The 25,374-nt window shown below is 37.9% G+C and overlaps 1 protein-coding gene across 1 annotated transcript in view; it reads right to left on the bottom strand.

Annotated features, from left to right (window-relative positions):
• The window catches only part of LOC104395736 (chromosome unknown open reading frame, human C9orf84), a 43,384-nt gene that overhangs the window by 5,234 nt on the left and 12,776 nt on the right, over window positions 1-25,374 (bottom strand). Inside the window, exons 9-23 of the mRNA XM_010005467.1 lie at window positions 24,902-25,147; window positions 23,270-23,719; window positions 18,179-18,304; window positions 16,880-17,056; window positions 14,908-15,015; window positions 12,995-13,182; window positions 11,254-11,326; window positions 9,786-9,855; window positions 9,006-9,184; window positions 8,389-8,494; window positions 6,770-6,881; window positions 5,391-5,512; window positions 4,400-4,493; window positions 1,937-2,068; window positions 431-580 (exon numbers count right to left, since the gene is read on the bottom strand). Of these exons, the coding sequence (XP_010003769.1) occupies window positions 431-580; window positions 1,937-2,068; window positions 4,400-4,493; window positions 5,391-5,512; window positions 6,770-6,881; window positions 8,389-8,494; window positions 9,006-9,184; window positions 9,786-9,855; window positions 11,254-11,326; window positions 12,995-13,182; window positions 14,908-15,015; window positions 16,880-17,056; window positions 18,179-18,304; window positions 23,270-23,719; window positions 24,902-25,147 (2,333 nt within the window). The remainder of the gene's footprint in view (window positions 1-430; window positions 581-1,936; window positions 2,069-4,399; window positions 4,494-5,390; window positions 5,513-6,769; window positions 6,882-8,388; window positions 8,495-9,005; window positions 9,185-9,785; window positions 9,856-11,253; window positions 11,327-12,994; window positions 13,183-14,907; window positions 15,016-16,879; window positions 17,057-18,178; window positions 18,305-23,269; window positions 23,720-24,901; window positions 25,148-25,374) is intronic.

Raw genomic sequence — 25,374 nt, forward strand, 5'->3', positions numbered from 1 at the left:
GAAAGAAAGGAGGGAGGGAAGGAGAAAGGGAGGGACAGGGGGGGGGAGGGGGGAGAGGAGAGTGGAGGAAGGCAGGGAGGGAGGGGTGAAGAGAGGTAGGGAAGGGAGGGAGGAAGTGAAGAAGGGCGGGAGTCAGGAAGGGTGAAGAAGGGAGGGAGGCAGGAAGGGAGGGAGGGGAGGGGAGAAGGGGGAAGAAGGAAGGGAGGGAGGGAGGAAAAATCACAAAATGTTGACTTGATAAAATCTGCTGAGAATTAGAAGGCTCAATATTTTAGACATGAATGATATGATAAAACATATACATACTTTTAAAATTATACAAGAAAATGTGCAAGTAGCTTCAGATTTTTAAAAAACCAACAAACTAAAACCAAACTGTATTACAACAGAGCAAAAAGACTAATCTAATACATAAATAATTTTAGCCAACCTTTAAAACTTTTTTTGGAACCTCTGGCAGAAGTTCCTGAAGTTGATCAAAGCTTGCAAGAAACAACCTGTCCACCGAAAATCCCTTCTTTAACATAAATTGAGCAACCAGAGGGTTGATACATGGAAAAGCAAGTAGGCATTTCTCTGTCTGGAAATGGAGATTATTTTGTTAGATTGGTATCTGACAAACTTCCCCTCCCCCCCCCTTTTTTTTTTTTTTTTATTTCATAGAAACAGTTTTCAAACACTATATTTTTACAGCCCCAGGAAAACTTTTGTGGGGTTGTTTTTTTTTTTAAACCACAGATGTAACAGTGTATTTTTGCAAACTAGTAAATCCTACAAACAGTTTAATGAAAAGCAAGCATAGTCTAAAGATGTGTCACTGTTTCTGTTCTAAAAGATGAAACCAATAAATAAAGTAAACCTGATTTGCAAATGCATTACCACCTTTACAGTTTATTCTCCATTTTAAAGAGAACTACCTAAGTCTAGATAAACTAACAAAGCTGTTCTTGCTTTACAAAAGATACATTTTTAAACAGCAATGAGACAGGTGCCTGAAGCAGGATTTGTAAGGTGGAGGTTGAATGTCACACAGAGGGCACAAGTTGAGAGCTGCAGCATTTTAAGAATGTTAGCTTCCAGTTCTGACTTCAGTAAAGCTCTGCAGTCAGCTGATGCCAGGATTTAATAACTTAAACAGAGAAAAAACACAGTCAGTGACTCCTCTCACTGTTTTACCAGCACCCTTAATCTCCATGTTGGAAAACCTGTGATCAGATATGCCAGACTTGAAAGGCCACACCAATACCTGCTTTAAAATGCTTCTGGATTTTGCAAAAGCAAAAAAGGATCTCAGCTTTACAAGAGTTTAAAGCTTCCACATTAAATTAACAAATACTTATGTTTAATTTTAAAACTTGCTTTAAAAGCAAGTTAAAGAATATAGTATCTTTGACTGTGGTTGATGGACCTGTTGCAGCATTTATTGTAAATATCCAGTATCAACTACCACATGAGAAGTTAAACAAATTTCTACTATCTTGTATTAAAGTAAGTCTGTAAGCAACACCATAGGCTTCAGTAATGCATCAACACTGATGAAACTGGCTTGCTGCTCAAGTGAACCATTTCATGTTTATCTTCTGCAATATGGATATTTTTTTTAAACTTAATGAATGCTTAGGACTGTAGAACTGTACGCATTGACCAGCAGATGTGGAGGACAAACTTACCTACTTGTTAATTGTAAAAACATGCAGAAAGTTCAAGTTGCATATAATTGTGCTGGCAATGATGATGGAAGCATTATATATGTGTGTGTGTGTGTGTATATGGATATAAATACATGCATATATACATAAATACGTGTGTTAGTATATGTATTTGAAATCATGTTAATTTATATCACGTATTTTAAAAGAACAACAAAAAAAGCTTAGAACTTTGTGAGTCTAGGAAACCAGAAGAAAACTGTAATTTAAGGGAAAGATAAGCAAACCTCAGATGGCAAGACAGAAAGCCAGGATTTGTCCAGCCATTCATGAGGACTGGAATTAGATGCTATCAAAATGTTGTCAGTAATCTGACGGATTACCAGTGCTGTCTCTTCAATCCCTGGCACAAGAACTACCTGAAAGTGATACATAAAAGTTTTGGTTAAAATTTATACTAAGGAATGTCTTAATTTGCTACAGTAGTTAAATGGGAAAGCTTAAAGGTGACCCTGAACATCACAGCTGGTAACGTGGACTAATTAAATCTGACCCATCCTTATCATGAGCAGAAACTCCAACCTCTGACCACCAGCCTGGTCGCAAATTATACTCTGTATTTATGCAAATTCTATGTAGGTGAAATTAGTTTATCCTATAGGTGTTTTACATGTGATCAAGTTTATGGGTATAATATGAGTTCCTAACAAATCAGGTAATTCTGAAATGCCTAATGCACTTTAAGAAGATGTGTAACACAAAGGAGGTGCAGGTAGTTTCCACATGAACTACACTGCTGAATACACAGAGTGAAAAAAGCTTTGTCCTCTCTTCAACCTTCATTTAACCAGATAAATTAGAAACAAATTTTAATATACAAATAAATAACAAATTGTCTAAAAATATGTTACTTCATTTAAAAAGTTACAGAATTCAACTTGGTAGGCTGAGTGAAACTTTTGCCCCATTTTCTAACATTGATTATGCCAGATACTGCATTTTCTGATTTAAAATGAAAAAAAATTAATTCATCTTGCCACATGAAAAATGAGATAGATAACAGGTTCAGGACCATCTAAAGAAACTGAATGTGCTCAGTCTATGGGACCTGATGGGGCCCATAGGACCTGATGGGTCCTGGTGCATGCAGTTGCTAAACCTCTGTCCATTCTATTTGAGAGGCCATGGCAGTCTGGTGAGGTTCCTGCCAGTTGGAAAAAAGGGAACATAGCCCCTGTTGTTAAAAAGGGGAAAAAGGAAGACCCAGGGAACTACAGGCTGGTCAGTCTCACCTCTGTGCTCAGCAAGATCGTGGAGCAGATCCTCCTGGAAAGTCTGCTAAGGCACATGGAAAATAAAGAGGTGACTGGTGACAGCCAGCATGGCTTCACTGAGGGCAAGTCATGCCTGACCAATCTGGTGGCCTTCTACAACAAGGCTACAGAGATGGTGGGTGGTGGCAGAGCAACTGATGTCATCTACCTGGAATTGTGCAAGGTGTTTGACACTGTCCCACATGACATCCTGGTCTCCAAACTGACAAGGCATTTGACAGATGGGCCACTCTGTGGATAAGAGATTGGCTGGATGGCCACAGCCAGAGAGTTGTGGACAATGGCTCAATGTCCAAATGGAGGCAGGTGACAAGTGGTGTCCCTCAGGGGTCAGTGTTGGGACCAGTGCTGTTTAACAACTTTGTTGGAGGCACGGACAGTGGAATTGAGTGTATCCTCAGCATGTTTGCAGATGATACCAAGCTGTGTGGTGTGGTTGACACCCAGGAGGGAAGGGCTGACATCCAGAGGGACCTTGACAGGCTGGAGAGTAGGGCCAGTGCCAACCTCATGAAATTCAAAAAGGCCAAGTGCAGGGTTCTGCACCTGGGTCAGCACAACCCTAGGCACAAATACAGGCTGGAGTGAGAATGTCTAGAGAGCAGTGCTAAGGAGAAGGACTTGGCAGTGGTAGGAGATGAGAAGTTTGACATGAGCCATCAGTGTGAGCTGGAGCCCAGAGAGCCAGTTTTGTCCTGGGCTGCATCAAAGAAGTGTGGCCAGCAGGGCCAGGGAGGGGATTCTGCCCCTCTACTCTGCTCTGGTCAGACCCCGCCTGGAATACTGGGTACAGTTCTTGTGCCCTCAGCACAAGAAAGACATGGAGCTGTTGTAGAGGGTTCACAGAAGAGACATGAAGGTGATCAAAGGGCTGAAGCACCTCTCCTATGAAGACAGGCTGAGAGAGTTGGGGCTGTACAGCCTGGAGAAGAGGAGGCTCCAGGGTGAAAAAATTCTTCACCATAAGGGTAGTAAGGCAGTGGAATAGGTTGTCCATGGAAATTGTGGAAGTCCCTTCCCTAGAGGTGTTCAAGGCCAGGTTGGATGAGGCTTTGAGCAGCCTGGTCTAGTGTGAGGTGTCCCTGGTCATAGCAGGGGGGTTGGAACCTGATGATCTTTAAGGTCCCTTCCACCGTTTACATTCTATGATTCTTTTATTCTATGACTGAGAAAAACATGCTTGCTTGCTTTCTACTACATTATTAACCTAATATTAATCTGAATCGGACTCAGCTTCTATTGGAGTCTACACAGTCTTTTCTCTGACTTCAGCAGCCCTGAATTAAGTTCCCCTCTCTTATTTTAGCAATTTTGAGCTGTATAAGTTTTGACGTAGAATGCTTACTTGATTATGCATTTCAGAAATACATCACAGTAAAGATTAAAACAGATGGTTTGTTGAAAAAAAAAATTTACCTTTACTTCAAAGTCATCTGACTTCTGTGTAAGTTCAATTAGAGTGGCATAAATTAACACAAGGTTAAGCAGAGTATCTCCCTTGAGACTGTATCTATAAAACAGTTTATTTGGATTGGTTAATATGCACATGTAATAACTCCAATAATTCAATTTTTGTAACAAATGTCAGTTTAATTTACTGGAATTCAGAATACTAGTACAGTTTGAGCATTAATATCTGTGAAAGGAGAAGCAGGACACAGTAAGTGATTGAGTGCTGCAGGATGTACTGTGAGGAAGAAAATGGAGTCAGCCCTCAGCAAAGCAAAAGGACTGAAGCAAAAGGACCAGATCAGGGTGAGTCACCGGAGAAAAATTATACAGAGAGGAAAAGTGATGCACGGAAAATTCACCACTTGCTCATAGAAAAAATATGTTACAATATGTAACTATATCTACCAAAGCAGTGCTCCCACAGCAAAAGTACATATTGCAAAAAGTACTATTGCAAAGTATATACAGTGATGCTAAGACAGTAATCCATAACCATGTATTTGCAGGGGTTAATTTACTTCCAGTAATTATAAATAAAAATTCTGGCATTTAATAACCTTAGTTTTATGAAATTTTGGGGCCTGTTGATTGGAAATACACCTTGCAGGGGTATTACCTCTGACAGATCCTGTTACTTTGTAACAATCTTTTCTGTATCTCTTGTGAGAGCCTTAAACACAGAAAACATCTTTGCTAACTTTTTTTGGGGTCTCCTGTGGTCACTGTTACTTCTATCATTCCACTTAGTTTTGCAGCAGGAACACAACACTGTAACTACTTGAAAAATCCAAAGCACGCTAGAAAAAAGAGCTTACAATACTAATATTTTTCTAAGAGAGGTGTGTTCCTACAGACAAATTGAAAGAAGAGTGTTAGCTTGTTCTAATAAGCAGCTTCTTTCAGTGAAAAGTTTGATTTAAAAATACCAAGGTAACAAAAAAATGTCATATCTTACTCTAAATTCAGTCTTTCTCTGGAATAGAAAACAATCCAACAGCACGTATACTGGAGCGATAATGCCATCAGCTTTGATATTATGTCATCACAGGATTTCTCATAATTTAGCTCTTCCATACTCTACCATAAAATTAATATAAAAAGTAAAAATGAAAAAAATATATTACTGTAGCCATCACAAGCATTAAATGTGCATCACCATTATGTCAAAGGTAGATCAAACACAAGTACTAAATAGTACAGATATTAAAGACATGTCTAGGAGTCATGAAAATTAGGTTGTATTCCCAACTTTTATTTTTTTGACCTTTAAAAAGCTGATTCACTGCTTCATGCCTCCTTTTCCCTCCTGTAAGAAGGGAATGCTCTTACTATCTTTTTAGGATGTTCTTAAGATTTTTGAGAGCTTTAATAATGAAAAATACTGTTATAAACCTCTGAAGTACTTACCCAGTCTATACAAATCACATTATACCTATACTGAATGTATAAAGTTCAACATCGCTAATTGTGGTACCATTTGCAGTAGCATCTGGGAATGTCTATCTGTGTTGTACTGCAATACTAATTGACTGTTTTATTTTTTATCTGTCTTTCAGTAGCAGTTCTTCTACCTGTAAAGTCATCTGCCTTGCTCTATACCAGAATTTAAGTATTATATTCTTGTCTAAACTGTTACTTTTTATTAAAAACAGAACAAATTATACCCCAGACTAATTCAGGTACCTGAAATGGGATAATTTAACATGCACACTGGTATTAGTACAATCTCAGATATATTTAATTGACCATTACAATTTTCCTTTATACAACCCTATTTCCAGGTACATATCCCTTAACTATACTTAATACAGTCCAATATGAGGTTAAATGTTATAATTCTCTGAAGAAATCTAGGAATACGCATGAGAACATTTTAAACTAGTAAAACTGAACAAGAGGAAATGGCCTCAAGCTGCACCATAGGAGGATTAGACTGGACATTAGGAAGAACTTCTTCACTGAAAGGGTTGTCAAACATTAGAACAGGCTGCCCAGGGAGGTGGTGCAGTCACCATTCCTAAGTATGCTTAAAAGTTGTCTACATGTGGCAGCTGGGTATATGTCTTAGTGCTGGACTTGGCAGAGTAGGATTAATGGTTGGACTTTATGATCTTAAAGGTCTTCTGCAACCTAAGTGATTCTATGATTTGTGATTCTCTTACTGGTGCTGACAGAATTTTGGAGTTAACTCATTTGAAAATAACTTGTGTTGTGAGCCAAGACATAAATTAAGTATGACTACAAGGAAGAAAATAGGTGTTATAAAGCTGCAGATATAGCCTAGAAGTGACACAATGCATATTAGAATTTGAATACATGAGTTTTATTTGGTACCTGCAAAAAGATAGCAGTGCATTCATCTACTGTCAACACAACATATCGATTTGCACTTCCAAAGAGGCTTAAGGAGTAACTGCTGTCTCTTTCAACAAAGGTAATACTGTACCTGAAGAAGCAGAATTATTTTATTAAATCTCAGTTAAGTAAAACAATAATATTTTCTCATATTTCTATATTGCACATTGCATTTATTTTCTTCCTTTCATGGTTGTGCAGGGAAAGCAAAGTGAGTGAAAACTCCTTGACTGCCATCAGTATGATCCTAAAGTTTTCTAAGGGAATGAGAACTGCCAGCAGCACAGCCTCCTGTCACCAACTGTGCGAGCAAACTATCACTGCATGAACTTCACATGCCTCAGGGTATTCATGAGGTCCAGGCTGACTGAGGAGAGAAACTGAGAACAGACAATTGTCACACTACTGAGCCTCATCCCTAGAAAACACAGGAGACCTAAACCTGAATCTGCTAGCAGTCCTCTAGAAACTCATATCGGCAGCATAATTAGACATTAACAAAAAAAGTGAACTGTAAGCTTTTCTGAAACTATATAGCTCTTTGACCATCTATGTAATTACTTAATCAGTGCTAAAAGGAGCTAGTGAGAAAGTACCAGAAAGCATTCTTGCCTTTTTAGCTTATGTAGAGGCAGAAGAGAGAATCTGAATAGGTCAGAGTTTAAAAGTGCATGTCAAATTTTAAATGTCAAATATATACTCTTCCCGCCTCCCCCCACCCCCTTTTTTTTTCTTTTCTATTGAACTGTAATTAGACACAGCTCAAAAACAACTTCAGCTGACATGAGGATACAGCAAGGATCAAAACTGTCACGTCTCTTCAGCAACACGGTGAAGTCAACCATCTGTATCTCTGGCACTATGTTTAAGAGAGGCTGCCACTGTTCCTTATCTATCTATCTGTCTGTCTGTCTATCTATCTATTTTTCTGATAAAAGGTACTTTATCAGGTATTTATTATTGTGAAAGCAAAACACAATGAAATTATGTCAAAGAAACATGTGCAATGATTTATAAACATTGCAAATTTTGTGAAGGTTAAAGAATATCTCAAAAGGAAGTGAATATTAGATATTAATTTTATAAATATAGTAGAGTTCTTTTTTAAATTAACCTCTCCCAAAAAGCTATGGTACATCACAAAATGAGGCTGTTTTACTGTTGTTTGTTTTTGTAGCACAGATCTGGTAGTTAAAAACCAAAAAGTCCCCAAGCAATTTTTATGAAGAATTAAATACAAAGTCTTTCTAGCACTAATAAGTACCACAGCAAAAAATGTTTTGGGGGGTTGCATTATGATTTTCAAGGACAAGTAGACAATTAAAATAGTTATTTTTATTAAAAGTGTCAGTCCACCACTAAAATAAACAAATCAGCCAATTCCACTCTGGTTGACATCTGTGTGAATCTACAGAATTAAGCTATCAACTTCAGCAGAAAAAATTATCTTCTTGCTTCTGAAAGTGCTTATGGTGTAATAGCAGTAATATACCTGATAGCCAAGAAGATGGCTACTACACAATACAGTAGGACAAGAAACATGTCCTGGAAAACTGAAAATAAATAGTCAATAAGATAAATGGGTTATTTTTACTCACTTGGATTCCAAAAGCTGAAGAATATTTGGCATATTAAGAAGACCTTCAGTAGTCAGAAATACATATGGAATTTGTACTTCCAGAAGAAAGGAACCATACTTATTCCCTGAAACATTTTGTAAATGTAAGATATACATAAGCTTTCATAAGCAAAAAATGAAAGATACATTTAGGTATTTAAAGAGACATCTTAAACATGAAGCTTTTATTCATCCCCTTTAAAATGCTGCCAATATATGCTCTTCCCTTACCCCTCAGAATGGAACTCTTATAAATCTTTTTGAAAGTAAGCTTTAATTTATATTCCTTTTGATCTACAGCAACGTTCCCTTAGGATGAGGAAGGGTGGATACAGCTTGTAGTAACTGTAAACAACCTGTGAACTTGGCAAAAGTCTTTATCAACCAACATTTACTACTAGTACATCCTGGCCAAAACCAAGATCATACCCTAAGAAAAACATCTTCCTATCTTCCTGCGTAGTTAAACAGCTCTGTTTGCTTAGCTCTAGCCTTCATAACTTATTATTTATGTGAATGTGGCATTTTAGGGAACAGAAAATGTTTTGCTTTTGTATGTCAATCCAATTGTTTATTACAATTCTGGAGCACACTTACCCATGTATATAGTTTCAGGGAGGGTGGTTTTAAAAGTCATGTAAGCAACATTCAGCTTTCTACACAAACACTTCCAGCAAGAGTTTTCAGAATAATCATATTCTATTACTAATGAGAAGTGTGTCCAAGGGAAGTCAGCTCCAATTTGCTGATTATGTACAATAACACACGAATACCTACTAAGGCTTAAAAAAACAACAAAATATTAATAAAATTAAGTTCAGATAGAATAACCCTCAGAATAAAAAAACCTTTTTGCTTTGAATAAATACCACTGCTTAAAGTCTGTTTACAAAATTAATTTAGCCTTTCTGTACATAAAACTGTCATTTCTTTAAATATTAATTTAAAAAATAAAACTTGTTCTTTCCACTCTCCAATTACCTTCCTTGAAGTACTCATATGTTCCTCCTAGGACATAATCTGTCATTATTTCTCTTATGCCCTCTCTCCCCACCTTTTTCTAAAACATGCAAAACAAATGTGCTTTTCTATGTATTCTATGTATTTTTCTAAATGTTTTTTACAATATGCAACCGCCCTGAAAGTTAAAAACATGCAATTAGATGTATTCTAAGAGTTCCTGTGAAGCTTACAACTGAGCATTTTACCAGAGTGTGGACAAAGCTGTCCCCATCCAGAATGAGTCTGTAGATTCATCTTCTGAAATTTTTACTCCAGATTGGAAAGTCCCATGGAAATGAACAGAAGTACCAAAAACTTCATTGACATTAGTCCTTAGTGAAAACTTCATTCTCAGAAATGAAGAATTTAACTTACTTGATTATGATATCTTTACAACCTAAAACGGTTCCTTTGTTGTCAGAATTCAAATCCGCAGCTTTTAAACCTGCATAAAAAGAAGCAAAGCCTTAATCAAACAAATGAGCCTCTGCTGATGTGAATCAATACCCAGCAGTAAGCAGTAGATGTGGAACATCACACGACATTAAAATCTGATGCATTACATTGTTTGTCTTGATGAAGTTCTACACAATTTCATTTGTATTGCACTGATGGGTATAATGATTTCAAAATTTACTTTTTTGAACCCAAAGATGAAGTAATGTGAACAAGTTTCATGTCTTAAAAACTCAAAACCTGATTACCATAAAATGAAAAAAATTAAAAGCTAGAGCAAAAGGAATAATCTTTGCCCTTTTGTCTTTTAAATTCTTTTACACTTTCTGTATGCTTCAAGTTTTAGAAGTATGACAGAAAGATGTAGATAAAAAGGGATTACACATATGCCTCTCTTCAAAAGTTTAGTTAGTTGGATTGATCTGTGCTTGCAACCAAGGCTTAAGATCTTAAAACAGAACACATTTCATTAAATATTATTATTAGCAAAAGCACTGTGAACCTGCCTCCTCCCTTTGAAAACATTCTAAAAGACAGGGTTTCTTCTTCTAAGAGCACAGAAAACATACTTTACTTTTAAAGGCAAAAGAGTAATATACTACATGTTCAAGTAAGACAGAGTTAGAAAAATGGGTTTTAACAAAGCAATATGAAAGGAATCACTGGCTTGCTCTAAACAGAATTACAGGCTCAAATAACGATCTTCCTGGAACACGTTTGTTCTACCAACTGTGGCGTTGAACAAGTTTGTACAAAATTTAATCACATGGTGAACTGATGGAAGTGTTGCTTGCATTAGTGGGCAGCATGGATTTTGGAAACAGTATTTATTTTCCTTGAGTTTAATAGAGTGCTACAGCTTACGGTTACATATTTAGCAAATTAGCAAACATTTTCATCAACAGATGGCCAGGGGAAATAATGATCTATAACTAACTACTCATTTAAGACTTTATGCTAGGGACCCTAGTTACGACTTTTAGATTCTGACTGCTCTTAGCAAGTAGAGGAAAACTTGTGACCACCAATCAGCTAAAAGTAAAGAGACAATCTGACCAAGAAAACATGCAATTATAATTAGGCAGTGGGCTGCTCACATCTCCTTTTTGTTCTGTTAAATAAATCTTTGACTTGGCAGATGATCTGACATTCTCTTTCAACAAAAAACACCATACCAGAACTCTTAAAGGGGAAAATTAAATTACAAGAAATACAAAAGCTTGATGGAAGACCTAAGGAGCAGAAAACTGTGAGGGAATGTAGAAAGGTTCCTGATGAGGAGAAAAGGTAAAAACACCTGCAAAAAGCATAAAATGGGAATACACAGCAAAACACAGAATAACAGCCACTTTTTCTTCAAAATATGCACGCAAAAATTACTATTTACCTTCTAATCCAGATAAAGTGTGAATGAGGGCTGCTTTTTCTCTTTCAGAGTCCATTCTTGTTATGACTAGTATCTGGAAGAAAAAAAGTAAAAGCAAGTCAACCTGCATACATTTTTTTTTCCCTTTTTTTTTTCCCTTTTGCACAGAAAGCAGGAGATTGACCAAGTAGGTGGTTAGAATTGAAACTTTGGAGTTTTCTAGAATGACAGTCATAGAATCATAGAATATCTCAAGTTAGAAGGGTCCCAAATCCCTGCTCCTCACAGGAGTACCTAAAACTAAACTGAATGAATAAGAGCATCCCCCAGATGCTCCCTGAATTCTGACAGGCTTAGTGGCAAAACCACTTCCCTGAGCAGACTGTTCCAGCAACAAACCACCCTCTAGAAAACTGAAGAACCTTTTCCTAACATCCAATCTGAATTTCCCCTGAAGCAGCTTCATTCCATTTCCTCAGGTGCTATTGCTGGTCATCAAAGAAAGATCAGAACCTCCCGCTCCACTGACCCCTTGAGGAAGTTGTAGACTGTCACGAGGGCACCCCTCAACCTTCTCTTCTCCAAGCTGAACAGTCCCAGCTCTCTCAGCCTTTCTTCATAAGAGAGATGCTCCAATCCCCTAGTCATCTTTGTTGCCCTCCACTGGGCTCTCTATCAACAGAGCAGTGATACCTCTAATTCTCCTTTCGCTGTTAACATATTTTAAAAAGCCCTTTTTGTTGTTCTTCACAGTGCTGGCTGGCTTGATCTCTATTTCAGCTTTGGCATATGGGTTCTCTCCCCACAGTGGTGAACAGCATCTAGACATATTATTACATTAGAGGCATTATCCCTATGGAGGTAAAACTTAAACTGAAGATACCTAAAATTCATCCTGCAAGATTGTGAAGTACTGATGGGAGGTACTAGTTATACTGCTGAACTAATTAGAAAGATTTTCCTGCCCACAGACGTACTACACAGAAGTGTTCCTGCCAGAGATTGCCTATCTCTAAGACTCATTAAGTACTGCTTAAGTTGAAAATGTTGAAAGGATTAGAATCTATCAAATTGACATAGTCTTAAAAAGAGTTACTACCAGAGAAGATGTTTACCTTGTCCAGTATTTCAACGGACAGAAACTGAACATGCATTACATAATTCAAGTATGTAAAGAATATGTACACAGAAAGGATTTGTTCTGTACTCAGGCAGGATCATCTCTGAACATTTATGCCACTGTATAGTAATTTTTCATTTTATATCATGATAACGCCACGAGATGTGTCTGATACCTGGGTCAAGCAGAGGAAATCTATAGAGAACAAAACCCATCTGCTCCATTGTGTGAGTGCTTGGAGCCACACTGTAAAAGAACACAATCCTGACTTGTGCTGTGATTCTCTTTGCACTTGAGCCCATCAAGTAACAAGTTATAATATAGTTTTCAGTAAGTGATGTGACATGATACTCTTACCAGGGAAACAAAACCACCTGCAACAAGATGGAGCTCTGGCAACTCATATGCATATTATTTCGGTCATGGGGAGACTGATCAAGGGGAGATCTGATCAAACAGAAGCCTGCACTGCTGCTAATGGAGGTCCTAAACTTTATGTTATCCCTATTTAACAGAGACTGTGAGTTGGAAAGGCAATTACTAGTCTTCCGTAAACCAGCCCTTGTTGAAAGACAGTTTCAAAATTATTCACATAGTTTGGAGCAGTTCTGTTTGCTTGGAGCAACTGTTTATATTATTAACCTTAACACTGTGTTCCTTTCCATGACTCTGCACCCAATTTAACATTTGACACTGAAGCTCTGTTATTCTGGGATTTGTTTCATTCTTTTTCTGGCTGCTGTACTGTACAATCTTCAGCCGCCTCCAGATGTTATTCAAACAGGATTCTAAGATGTTTTTATAGATATCCTTTGCCTTTGACAAGTAACCTGTTAATAAAGCAACAAAAGAAGTAATTGCAATGTCAAAAGAGAGCTGCTAAAGTTTGTGTTTAATCTACACACAAATTTAAACTTTTTGAACAAGATACCTACACATAAATTTAAAAGAAATGTGAAGGTATCTTGCTCAAAAATTACGAAAACCTAATGGTTCAAAAATGTGAAAGCACAGTATTGCTACAAATCAGGTACATAAGTTGCCTTCGTAACTCATGCAGTATCTGCTATATGACTCCTCCTAAAATTACAGAACATTGCATTCTATAGGTGCAGATACCACCACCTGCACTGTTGTATTTAACTAGTCTATATGGTTTGTAACAACTTTACTTATATTCCCACTGTCCAAAGCTTTATTTTTCCTGTGTTTTTACCACTCTTCATATTATCACAACTATTTCTCAACTCCAGGTGATGTCTTTTATATATAAATAGTGAACAATGCTAGGGTTATTTGAAAATGCATTTAAAAAAAATAATCTACAGTAACTATGTGATGAATCACACAGCACAGCACAACATCACTACAACAGTGAAGACTCCAAGGCCTACTTTATATCTGGCTCAATTTTCTAAGTTATTTTCAGATCTTTTTTACTTGTGCAGCTTCCTGTGTAAGGTGCAGCTGGGCTTTGGAATGACAAGGGCTGTGTAATTCTGAAATAGCTTTTGCTACAACCGAACAGAGGAACAACAACTGCTCATTTGTCTCCCTCCCATCCTCCTACATTATTTATAACAACTTAAGAAAATAATTCTAATAATTATTCTAGTTATATATTAATTCTGTATTTTTCTTCCTACTCTTTTATTGCTAGAGGTATTTAGGGGAATACAAAATAATTTCTATCATCTCCCACAGTTCTGCCTAAGGCAGATGTTTTCCATTTTACATCCATTTTAAGGAAACACTCTCCACAAAGTGTTAATTCAGAGTAACTGAAGTTAGAAGCTAACTTATCTGCTACAAAGAAAGAAGGAGACTGACTTTTCCAGGGCACTCCAAAGCTAACTCCAGCTCCTTATGAATTCATTCCTATGGACCTATCTGAAAATTCACAGGATACAACTGTGGGAACTTAACAAACATGGCATTATCATTTAATGCAAAAAAATGGGTAATGATATATTTTCATATTCCAAATCTCAACAGCATAAGACCAGAAAAGCTCAAAAAGTGCTTCTGTGTTCAAACTCCCTGCCTTGTCGTATTTTAGATAATATTTCAGATTTTGCTTAAAATGTCCTCAGTTTTAAGTACCTAATTTCCAAGGAACCTAAGAATATATTTAGGTGAAACTTATCCCACACTCACAATAGGTGAATTGTAAACAACAAAAGACCTGCCATTTTTGCATGTTTCTGTTTCCACACAGAAATGTCAATGATAATTTGTGATTCTGAGATAACAAGACAATACATTATATAGATGGAAGTTCATATGAATGTTTCTGAGGCAAATCCATGTAATAACATAAACAGATATATACTAGTCATGAGCTGAGCCTATACACTACCAAAGCTCAATGATTGCTTTGATTCATTTCAGCAAATACATTTCTAATGATGGAACAGAAAGAAGGAAGCAAAGGGGGTTGAATATCATATTGAAGATACTGATGGCGAAGAACCACAGACTACAAACATGAAGGACGGACTGCAGAATACACACGTTGGGTTTCTGGGTATCATTATTCACCACTAAATACTAACCTACTGCTGTGTCCAAGCCACATGTTAAAAGAAGATCTCGAACTGTCACTAGCAGGTGCACCAGAGCAGCATGTCTGAACAGCATGATCTCCTTCTCATCTATTGTACCTTTACAAATGGAAGACACAGATGTAGTCCTCATAAGATTTTAGAAATCACACTATACATATATAATCAATGTAAAAGGTCCTGGTAGCTCAGAAGTTTCATGAAACACAACTCAGACATAATTTGTAAAGTCAGATCTGGTGGCCCTGGCAAATAGCTTACAATGCAGCATAACTTTCCCTATCATCTGACTCAAGTGGCACACAGGGAAGACTTTTTGTAAGGTGTGCAGGGATAGATGGTGTGTGATTGAGGAGGGGATAACAGTTTCCAAAGGTGTGCCATAAAATTAACACTGCCTTACTGATTTTAGTAAGGCAATCTTTAAATATTCACAGGAACTGATAAATTTCTCATCTTTTGGTCCATTGTGCAAGCCTAGCCATTCACATTACTATTTCTTCATCTGACTAGTCAAATCACTGCATTTTTCAACTGCACTGTAACTCGAACATAATTTCCCAAACTTTTCAGAATTCTTTCCAATCAAAATGACAGATTATCCACTGATCAATGCAATTTTAAAGTGGTGATAACTTCAGACCAAGCTTTTCACAGAATCTTTTCAACAAGGTGTTGGATTGATCTCCAGATGGAGGGATTAAAGAGAAAATGAATCAGCATACTTTGGAGTAAAGCTTAAATATTGTGAAACTACACAGAATTAGGAAGGCAATAAAAGCGTGAAGAAAATTACCAGGGAGGTTTTGGAATCTCCTGTATAGTCAGATAAATACTCATTAGGAATGGATTGTATGTGTTTAAGTCTTCCTCATTTCTAACAAGGGATCACATGCTGTCATTCTGCAGATGCTACTAACTTTTTTTTTTGTTCGCTTTCTCTTTAATTTGTAATTTCATTTTCTTTTGAGAAAAATAGATTCAGCATAAAATGCAATTAGGTTTACATACATAAAGTTTATCACATAATTTGTGACATAATACCAAAAAATGGCAAGCCATAGATAGCCTGCAGTGTTATGCTTACAACTAGCTCTCAACTATTAGCAGTAAACCTCAAAATATAATCCAAAATATCCAATAGCTTTCTAAATCTTCCTCAAACACAACCTGAATTTTGCTGTGAGGTTTCCTGACCTGCTTTTTATCTATAGCCAAAAATCTTCGTAAGAGGTCACTAATTTTGCTAACTTTTGTTTCCTTTTTTTTGGTTCTACAGGGTTTTCACATACCACATAGGAGGGAAATGAAGTCAGGAAGGAAGTCAGGAAGGAAGTCAGGAAGTCAGGAAGTCAGGAAGTCAGGAAGTCAGGAAGTCAGGAAGGAAGTCAGGAAGTCAGGAAGGAAGGAAGGAAGTCAGGAAGTCAGGAAGGAAGTCAGGAAGGAAGTCAGGAAGTCAGGAAGTCAGGAAGTCAGGAAGTCAGGAAGTCAGGAAGTCAGGAAGTAAGGAAGGAAGGAAGGAAGGAAGGAAGGAAGGAAGGAAGGAAGGAAGGAAGGAAGGAAGGAAGGAAGGAAGGGAGGAAGGAAGGAAGGAAGGAAGGAAGGAAGGGAGGAAGGGAGGAAGGGAGGAAGGGAGGAAGGAAGGAAGGAAGGACATAGACTGTTATTAATTTAAACATCTAGCATGAAAAAATATATTTAAATATTGTTTGAAGTATAAGTAATACTTTTGAAGCATGACTAACGCATTTTAAAATGAAATTAAATTAGAATATTTTTTCTTTTACAATATGGAGGTTAATAAATGTAATGCTGAAGAATTAAGATACATTATTTTTGGAAATAAAGGAGGAAATCAATTACTCTACAAGATAAACTTTTCAAAGATTTATCATTAACTTATCAAACAACTTGAACCAATTAAACTCTTATTAGTATTAAAAAAAGAAAAAAAAAGACATACCTTCATTGAAATGATTGCATATTACTTTCTCTTGCTGCTTTAAGAAAAATCTTGTATCATCAAATTTAATGCTGTCAAAGCTCCAATTTACAGAAGCAAGTACACCCAGATGTGTCAAATCTTTTAGAACAGGTGTGGCTCCTTCTTCCAAGAGGCAGTATGCCTGCCATTGGCTTTCTGGACAGCAAAATAAACAAGATGTAATAATAAATTCTGGTTTGATATACTAGTATAGGACAAGAATATTCAAAAGACCTAGCAAAACACAAACAATTTCAACATCTTCATGAAAACTGTAACATTAGTAGAAAAACAGTTGCTTGCCAGGATGCCTCCTGGGTGATAGAATTAAGCTGATTGTCAGAGATGATAATGTTATTCCACGCTTTTCATAAAGTGAAAGAGAAAAAAATGCAGAATAACAACTTAAGGGTATTGAATGGCATGAAGATATTTCATCTCCACTGCTTTAGATCAGATACAATTAAAAGGTTTTTAGTTTGCATGCAATTGGCTTTAGTCTTAAGACAGAATCCATATCCTGCTCTCTCACTTGTGTCAATATAAATATCCATCTATTTGGAATAAATGAGGCAGAGACTCCTCTCAGCCAGTTCACTGATGAACCAAAGTGGAAGGGGTGGCTGACACACCACAGGGCTGTGCTACCATCCAGCATGACATGGACAGGCTGGAGAGCCAGGCAGGGACAGACTTGATGAAATTCAACAAGGGCAAGTGTAAAGTCTTGCATGTGGGGAGAAACAACCCCATGTATCAGTACAGATTGGGGGCTGATCTGCTAGAGAGCAGGTCTGGGGAGAAGGTACCCAGGGTCCTGGACAACAGGCTAGCCATGAGCTAACAATGTGCCCTCATGGCCAAGAAGGCCAATGCCATCCTGGGGTGCTTTAAGAAGAGTGTGGCCAATAGGTTGGGCTTGTGCCAATGGGCACAATCTGGAGCATAGGAGGTTCAAATTAAATATAAGGAAAAACTTCTTTACTCTGAGGGTAACAGAACACTGGAACAGGCTGCCCAGAGAGGTTTTGGAGTCATCTTCTCTGGAATAATTAAAAACCTGTCTGAACACATTCCTGCGTAACCTACTCCAGGTGATCCTACTCTATCACAGGGGTTGGACTAGATGATCTTCAGACGTCCCTTCCAACCCTGATGACCACAACTCTATGACTATGACTAAGACTGGTAATATCCACATTTGTCTAAGTAGTACTATTTAATACAAAATTATATTGCAAATGTATACACAGTAAAGCATATCCAAAGATAACATACCTGATGCTTGAACATCAACTGTGACACTGCCCTCATTCTCTTGTTCTTTTTCCTCTGTTCTTACAGTCTCACAAACAGAACTGTCCTCTTTGTGAATATGCATATGCTGTTCTTCAGATTGTAGCACTAAATCATTAAACCACAATGAACATTTAGATACAGTATCACAAAACTGGCTCACTGAAGATGAAAACTGTTCTGTAAATTACACTACACGCAAAAATATTTTTAAACTAGGTAGCTTCTATGACATAGATTTTCTTTTAATGAACTTCTTTATTCTTTTCATGGGTTCATATAGATGGAAAAAAACCTTGAGAGAGAGAGAGACATGAGGCACTGTCAGTCTTCACTGCCCAAGAAGTCTGATTTTATCAGGTTCCTTTTCTTTAGGGCAGAAATACAGAGCTGGGAAAATTAAGGAGCTGGTACTATAGCTCAATAACAGAGCTTCATAGGAAAACTCATATGCCTTTATATGGAGAAAAAACAAGTACGTGAGGAAAGATGCTGCTGAATGTAAGCAGCTCAAACTACTAAAAATATATTGTGTAAGTAGAAAAAGCTAGATAATGTAAGTAACCTAAAAAGAACATGGAAGCTGAAAAATGGCAAAAAAAAAAATATTTAAAAAAATTATTGAAAAGAACTTTTTCTTCTGTCTTATAGCTATCTTGTGCAATTTGTTACTATTTCCAAGTTTCCTCTGCTTCTTCTTTATAAACACTGATGCATGAGCTACAGCTTCTGTCCACAAAGCTTCCTTCGGCAGCTGTACCTCTTTATTTCTGACTGTGGTTCTGGCAGAATAGGCATATCCTAAATATGCCTCATTTTTTCTAGTTAAGAATGTAAATTTCCTCAGAAAATAAACTGATCATAGAGACAGAAAGAAAATATTTTTTTTCCTAGTTAAGTTAAAATAACTTTCCTAATTTTGAAAAGCTGTAAGTTCAAAATTGGATCGATGTACTATTTCTACACAACTACATCTTTAAAAAAGACTAGAAAGAAGTCAATATAGAAAGAGCTCTACAAGAAGTGCTGATATTTATTGATTTCAGTTAAATTTACGATTATCCTTAATAAAAACTTTTAGTTATTATGAAAAGTACCCAGTAATTTAGAAAATTTCTGCATAAATGCCATAAGAACTATATAATTAAATGAGTTCTTTTGATATCAGGCACAACTGAACTAGGGTCTGCCTGTAAACATTTTCTAAATTGGTTTTAACTGAAACCTCTGCATCTAGCTTGTCTTTCAATAAATCCGGGTTCCTCGTTAGGAGATGCAGTTCTAGTAAGAGTTCACTAGATGGTAGCATAAAACTTCAGTTCAGGAGCCTTAAGGTCCTACTTTTAAAAGAGGCATTGTTGATTTCTGAGGCCGCAAGAGTATTTTAAAGCATGTCTACCAAGAAGTAATTTCCTCCACAAGATTACATAGTCTTGCAACTAAATAAATATCCCAATTCTATACTGTAGGAAATACTGCTGGAAGCTTTGATGTAACCTGGTTGGGCTTTGTTGTTGTTGTTTTGTTTGGTTGGTTTTGTTTTTGGTTTTGCTTTGTTTTATTCTGCCATACAGGTCCAAAAATCGAAAATATATTCCTTTTTAATACAACTTTATCCTGAAAAGTGAATCTGGAAATATGTCAATGTCTATTACTATTTTGTCACATTTATTTTTTTAAACAAATAAGCATTTTCTTATGCTTCTTTTCCCTTTCTGCTATTTTGCATTTCTGCAATACTCAACACATAGCCTGACATTCTTTCATAAGCATTGTTATCAATAAGAACAGGGCTACCAACAACTTTCTGTTTTCCTTAACACCTGTTCTGCCTCATTGCTTGATGGGGTTTGCACCATGGTAACTTTCCCAAATGGTTCTTTCCAGAGAACTTTAACTCTTGTTTGTTATGTAGGCTACACTGCTTCCACAAAAGTAGGAATATTGATAATAACTATTTGATAGCAAGGACAGGTAGCCTGGAAGGAATACAGAGAAATTGTCTGAGCAACCAGGGATCAGGTAAGGAAAGTTAAAAGTCCTGGTAGAATTAAATATGGCCAGGGACATCAAAGGTAATCAGAAAAGCTTCTACAGGTATGTTGGTGATAAAAGGAAGACTAGGGAAATTGTGGGCTCCTCCTGAAGGAAATGGGAGACCTGGAGGCCTGGTTATTTGGGATATGGAGAAGGCTCAGGTACTCAACAAGTTTTTTGTCTCAGTCTTCACTCACAAGGGCTCAGGTGACATCACCCAAGGCAGCAAAGGCCCCCAGGAGAATCACAGAATCTTAGGGTTGGAAAAGGCCTTGAAAGATCATCTAGTTCAACCCTCCTGCCAGAGCAGGATCACCCAGAGCACATCACACAGGAACGTGTCCAGGTGTGTTTTGAATGTCCCCAGGGAAGGAGACTCCACAGCCTCTCTGGGCAGCCTGTTCCAGGGCTCTGTCACTCTCACAGTAAAGAAGTTTTTTCTGATATTTACACGGAACCTCTTATGCTCCAGTTTGTACCCATTGCCCCTTGCGCTATCACTGGACATCACTGAAAAAAGCCTGGCTCCATCCTTCTGACACTCGCCCTTAGTGTATTTGCAAACATTGATGAGGTCACCTCTCAGTCTCCCTCCAAGCTAAAGAGACCCAGCTCCCTCAGCCTTTCCTCATAAGGGAGACATTCCATTCCCTTCATCATCTTTGTGGCTCTGCGCTGGACTCTTTCAAGCAGTTCCCTGTTCTTCTTGAACTGAGGGCCGAGCCATCCATGACCACATTCCAGTCATGTGAGCTGTCCCACCACACCTCTGTAACTGCCAGCAGATCATAACCCTTAGACCTCACACAGACCTCTAACTCCTCCAGTTTATTCCCCATGCTGTGTGCATTGGTGTCCAGGCATTTCAGGGAGTGAGATGAGCATGTGGGTAGCACCTTTGGGAGGCAGAAGGCCTTCTGGTCTTCATTAATACTTGAAAAATGCCCCACTAGTTCAAACCCAGCTACAACCCCCTTCCACTTTGAATCTAGCTTAAATCTGTGAATGAGCCCTGCTAACTCCTGCCCTAGGACCCTTTGTCCCCTGTGGGACAGGAAGAAGGGTCACCCACAGTAGGGGTATATCAGGTTTGAGACCATCTAAAGACCTGAAAGTGCTCAAGTCCAGGGGTCCTGATGAGCTACATCCACAGGTCCTGAGTGAACTGGTAGATGAAGCTGCTAAGACACTACTCATCATATTTGAAAAGTCCTGGCAGTTCAGTGAAGTTCCTACAGACTGGGAAAGGGGAAACATAACCCCATTTTCAAAAAAGGGAAGGAAAGAAGACCCAGGGAACTACAGGCCAGTCAGTCTCACCTCTGTGCCCAACAAGATCATGGAGCAGAACCTCCTGGAAACTCTGCTAAGGCACATGGAAAATAAGGACATGACTGGTGACTGCCAACATGACTTCACTAGGGGCAAATCCTGCCTGACTAGTTTGGTGGCCTTCTACAATGGATTCAGACCATTGGTGGATAAGGGAAGAGAAACTGACATCACCTACCTGGACTTGTGCAAAACATTTGACACTGTCCCACACAACATCCTTGCCTCTAAATTGGAGAAACATGAACATGATGGATGGACCTCTCGGTGGATAAGGAATTGGCTTGATGGTTACACTCAAAGAGTTGTGGTCAATGGCTCAATGTCCAAGTGGAGATCAGTGACAACTGGTGTACCTCAGGGCCTCAGAATGGGACAAGTTTTATTTAACATCTTTGTCAGGGACATGGACAGTGAGATTGATGCATCCTCAGCAAGTTTGCATGACACCGAACTGTGTAGTGATGTTGACACACTGAAGGGAAGAGATGCCATCCAGAGTGACCCTGACAGGCTTGAGAGGAGGGCATGTACAAACTGCATTAAGTTCAACAAGGCCAAGTACAAGGACTTGTACTTGGGTCAGGGCAATCCCAAGCACAAATGCAGGTTGGGTGGAGAATGGATAGAGAACAGTCCCAAGGAGGACTTGGGGATCTTGGCTGATGAGAAGCTTAGCATGAGTCAGCAATGTGCACTTGCAGCCCACAAAATCAACCATGTACTGGGCTGCATTAAAGGAAGCATGGGCAGAAGGTCAAGGGAGGTGATTCTCTGCTTCTGCTCCACTCTCATGATATCATACCTGGCGTACTGTGTCCAGTTCTGGAGTCCTCAACACAAGAAGGACAGGGACCTGTTGGAGCAAGTCCAGAGGAGGGCCACAAAGATGATCTGAGCAATGGAGCACCTCTGCGGTGAAGACAGACTGAGAGAGTTGGGGTTGTTCAGCCTGGAGAAGGGAAGGCTCCAGCAAGACCTTATGGTGGCCTTCCAGTACCTGAACGGGCTACAGAAAAGCTGGGGAGGGGCTTTTTACAAGGGCTTGTAATGATAGGACAAGGGGGAATGTTTCAAACTGAAAGATGGCACTTTTAGGTTAGACGTTAGGAAAAAATTCTTCACTGTGAGGGTTGTGAGATGCTGGAACAGGTTGCGCAGAGAAGTTGTGAATGCTCCCTCCCTGGAAGTGTTCAAGGCCAGGTTGGATGGGGGTTTGAGTAACCTGATCTAGTGGGATCATGCAGGGAGTTTGGAACTCGATGATCATTCAGGTCCTTTCCAACTCAATCCATTCTATGATGCTATGACAACAATTGATTAACTGGCCATAGAGGCCAGGATATCTGATTCAAAATACATGGAGAGAAGAGATCCTCTGTACTAAGTACCATTTAGAGTTACTTTGTTGGAATAGGAATAAAGTAATATATTTATTTTATTAAAAATTACTTCCACCACCAGAAAACCCACAAGGCATCTTCTCCAAAGGAAACAAAGAAAATCACCTTATATCTAAAGGAAAAAATAAAAGGCAAGATTCTTAGCTGAAAATTCAGCTACATTAAAGATCACTAACACATTACAATACACTTAGAAGGATTTTTTTTCTGAGAAATCTACTAGCATGAACTTGCATATATTGTAACTGGTAGAAGACAGCAGAACTAAACCTGAAAAAATAGAATAAACTGGTTCACGTACCTTTTTCAGGACTATCTACATAACATTTCCCCTCTCCTTGGGTGAGTATATGTTTAGATCTCAGCATGATAAAGTTGCTCAGATCAGAATCATCGTACCATTTTGTAGCAAGTGCAAAAGATGCAGGCTTTTGATAGCTTGTTGAGTCATCTTGTTTAACTGATACATCTTCACAGCTGACAGATTCAGATGATTTGGGGATTTTCTTTTCTTGGTTTAAAAAATAAATTGCCTCTTCCACCTTATTTTTTTTAATACTTCCTCCAGTAGGCTCTTCTACAGATCTATTTACACTGTGAATTTTGGCAGATGGTGGAGCTCTCATTTGCAGGGCAAAGTGATGCCTTTGAGTATGTGGTGATGTGTCAAGATTAATTACTTTCTCCAGCTGATGTCTTTCAGCAGAAAGCAGCTCCTGGTTTGTTATGGAATTATTCTCTTCAAGCCAATCTGAAAAACAAAATTTAATTTCTCTGCTGCAAAATAGATGTTTTTCTTTTCTCCCTCCTGGTTGGAATGAACTGTTTTGGATAATTATAGAGAATACATTTTAAAATTTACTCTTTCTCCCTTTCCAGATCATTAGAATCTACTTTTATAAAATTTGTACTGATTAGTCCTAAGTAATAATCTACAATATTGAGGAAACAAAGCCCATGCTACTGCTGTTTGGAGAAATTTTCACTATCTGCATGTTGCTTACTGGTGTTAAGACTTCTAGGAAGTGGGATGACACACATTGCATTAGGAAGAAAGATTCAAAGATTAACAGTTGTTTTTGTTTGTTTGTTTTTGTTTGCTTGTTTGTTTGTTTAAGAGAAAAAGGAAAAAAATTAGATGTAGTAAGGCATGCAATTAGCCACCTCTAAAGATATGCCTCAGTAGCACTCCAATTTTTTGTTTCTTCTGCACATCCCTGTTAAACACAGTAACTAAACACTTTGTGGTATGTAAAAAGCAACTAAGTGAAAACATTCTTTCATGAGCAGTGTCTATTTGGTTCAAAATCATACTACTGTCAATCGTTGGAGTTCTACAACCACAACTGATGCCTTGCAATTCGGCCACAGGTATACAATAAGGTAATTAACTTTGCATTTTCTGTTGAAGTTCAATTACAAGTATGCATAGTTCCATGAGAAATTCGAAAGTTTATGAACAGTTCACATTTGAAACCACAGCCAGCATAAAAAACCCTCTGAGCAGCATCACAAAATAAGGAGCTTTCACTGTAACGTATCCTCCCCAATGACCTTCTGCAGATAGGACTGCAAATTTCTGCTCAATTAAAATTTTCCAATGCAAAATTTCTCATTGTTAATAAATTCTCCTGTGTGAAACCACTTCATTAAAAAAACATGTGGCTGGTGGAGGCTACTTTTCATCTGCACATTAACAGAAAAGACAACTTTGTATACTTAAACCCTTTTGTTCCTACATGTTCTAAGTGTGTGAAAGTAAACAATCATAATAGTGTTGCTACTTCATAGTGCTATCAAATATTTTGTTCTTGAGAATAAAAATATTCCATCTCATTCCTTTTTGGAGATATGTAACTGTCATTCTGTGAGTCTCTGTTAAAGTATCTCTCTTTGTCCATTAATCTCTTTTTGTTAAAAAGAAGATACTTACTTTCTAACTGATCTGATGTAAATTTTGGGAATGTTTCTACTTCTGTAGGAAGCAAATTGTTTGCGTTACTGGCATCCACATTTAATTGCTCCAAAATCTCTATGGAGACTGGATTTAATCCCAAATGAAGCCACCAGCCCTCCTCCTCCGGTGAGCTAAGCATTGGTGCTTCTACCACAACTGGTAGCATTTCCTTCAGCTCTGTAAGGGAATGATGCTGATATGCAAGCTTAACAGTCTGATGCTCTAGAAAAACAGAAATGAACATATACTATTATTAAACTAGAAACACCAAAACAGAATGTCATTTTGTAAATGAAAGCTCCTGAGAACTGATAACCTACATGTATCGATTCTTTATACTTCCATTTGTAACTCACTGTCAACTAGTAGACTTAAACATAAAGCAGTTAGAGTTATCAAAGCAAGTATGCTTTTTACTTATTCAGGAGACAAGTGGGGGTGGGGGGTGT

This window comes from Chaetura pelagica, unplaced genomic scaffold (genome assembly GCF_000747805.2).
Source record: "Chaetura pelagica isolate M959 unplaced genomic scaffold, ChaPel_1.0 scaffold349, whole genome shotgun sequence".
NCBI classification, from domain to species: Eukaryota; Metazoa; Chordata; class Aves; order Apodiformes; family Apodidae; genus Chaetura; species Chaetura pelagica.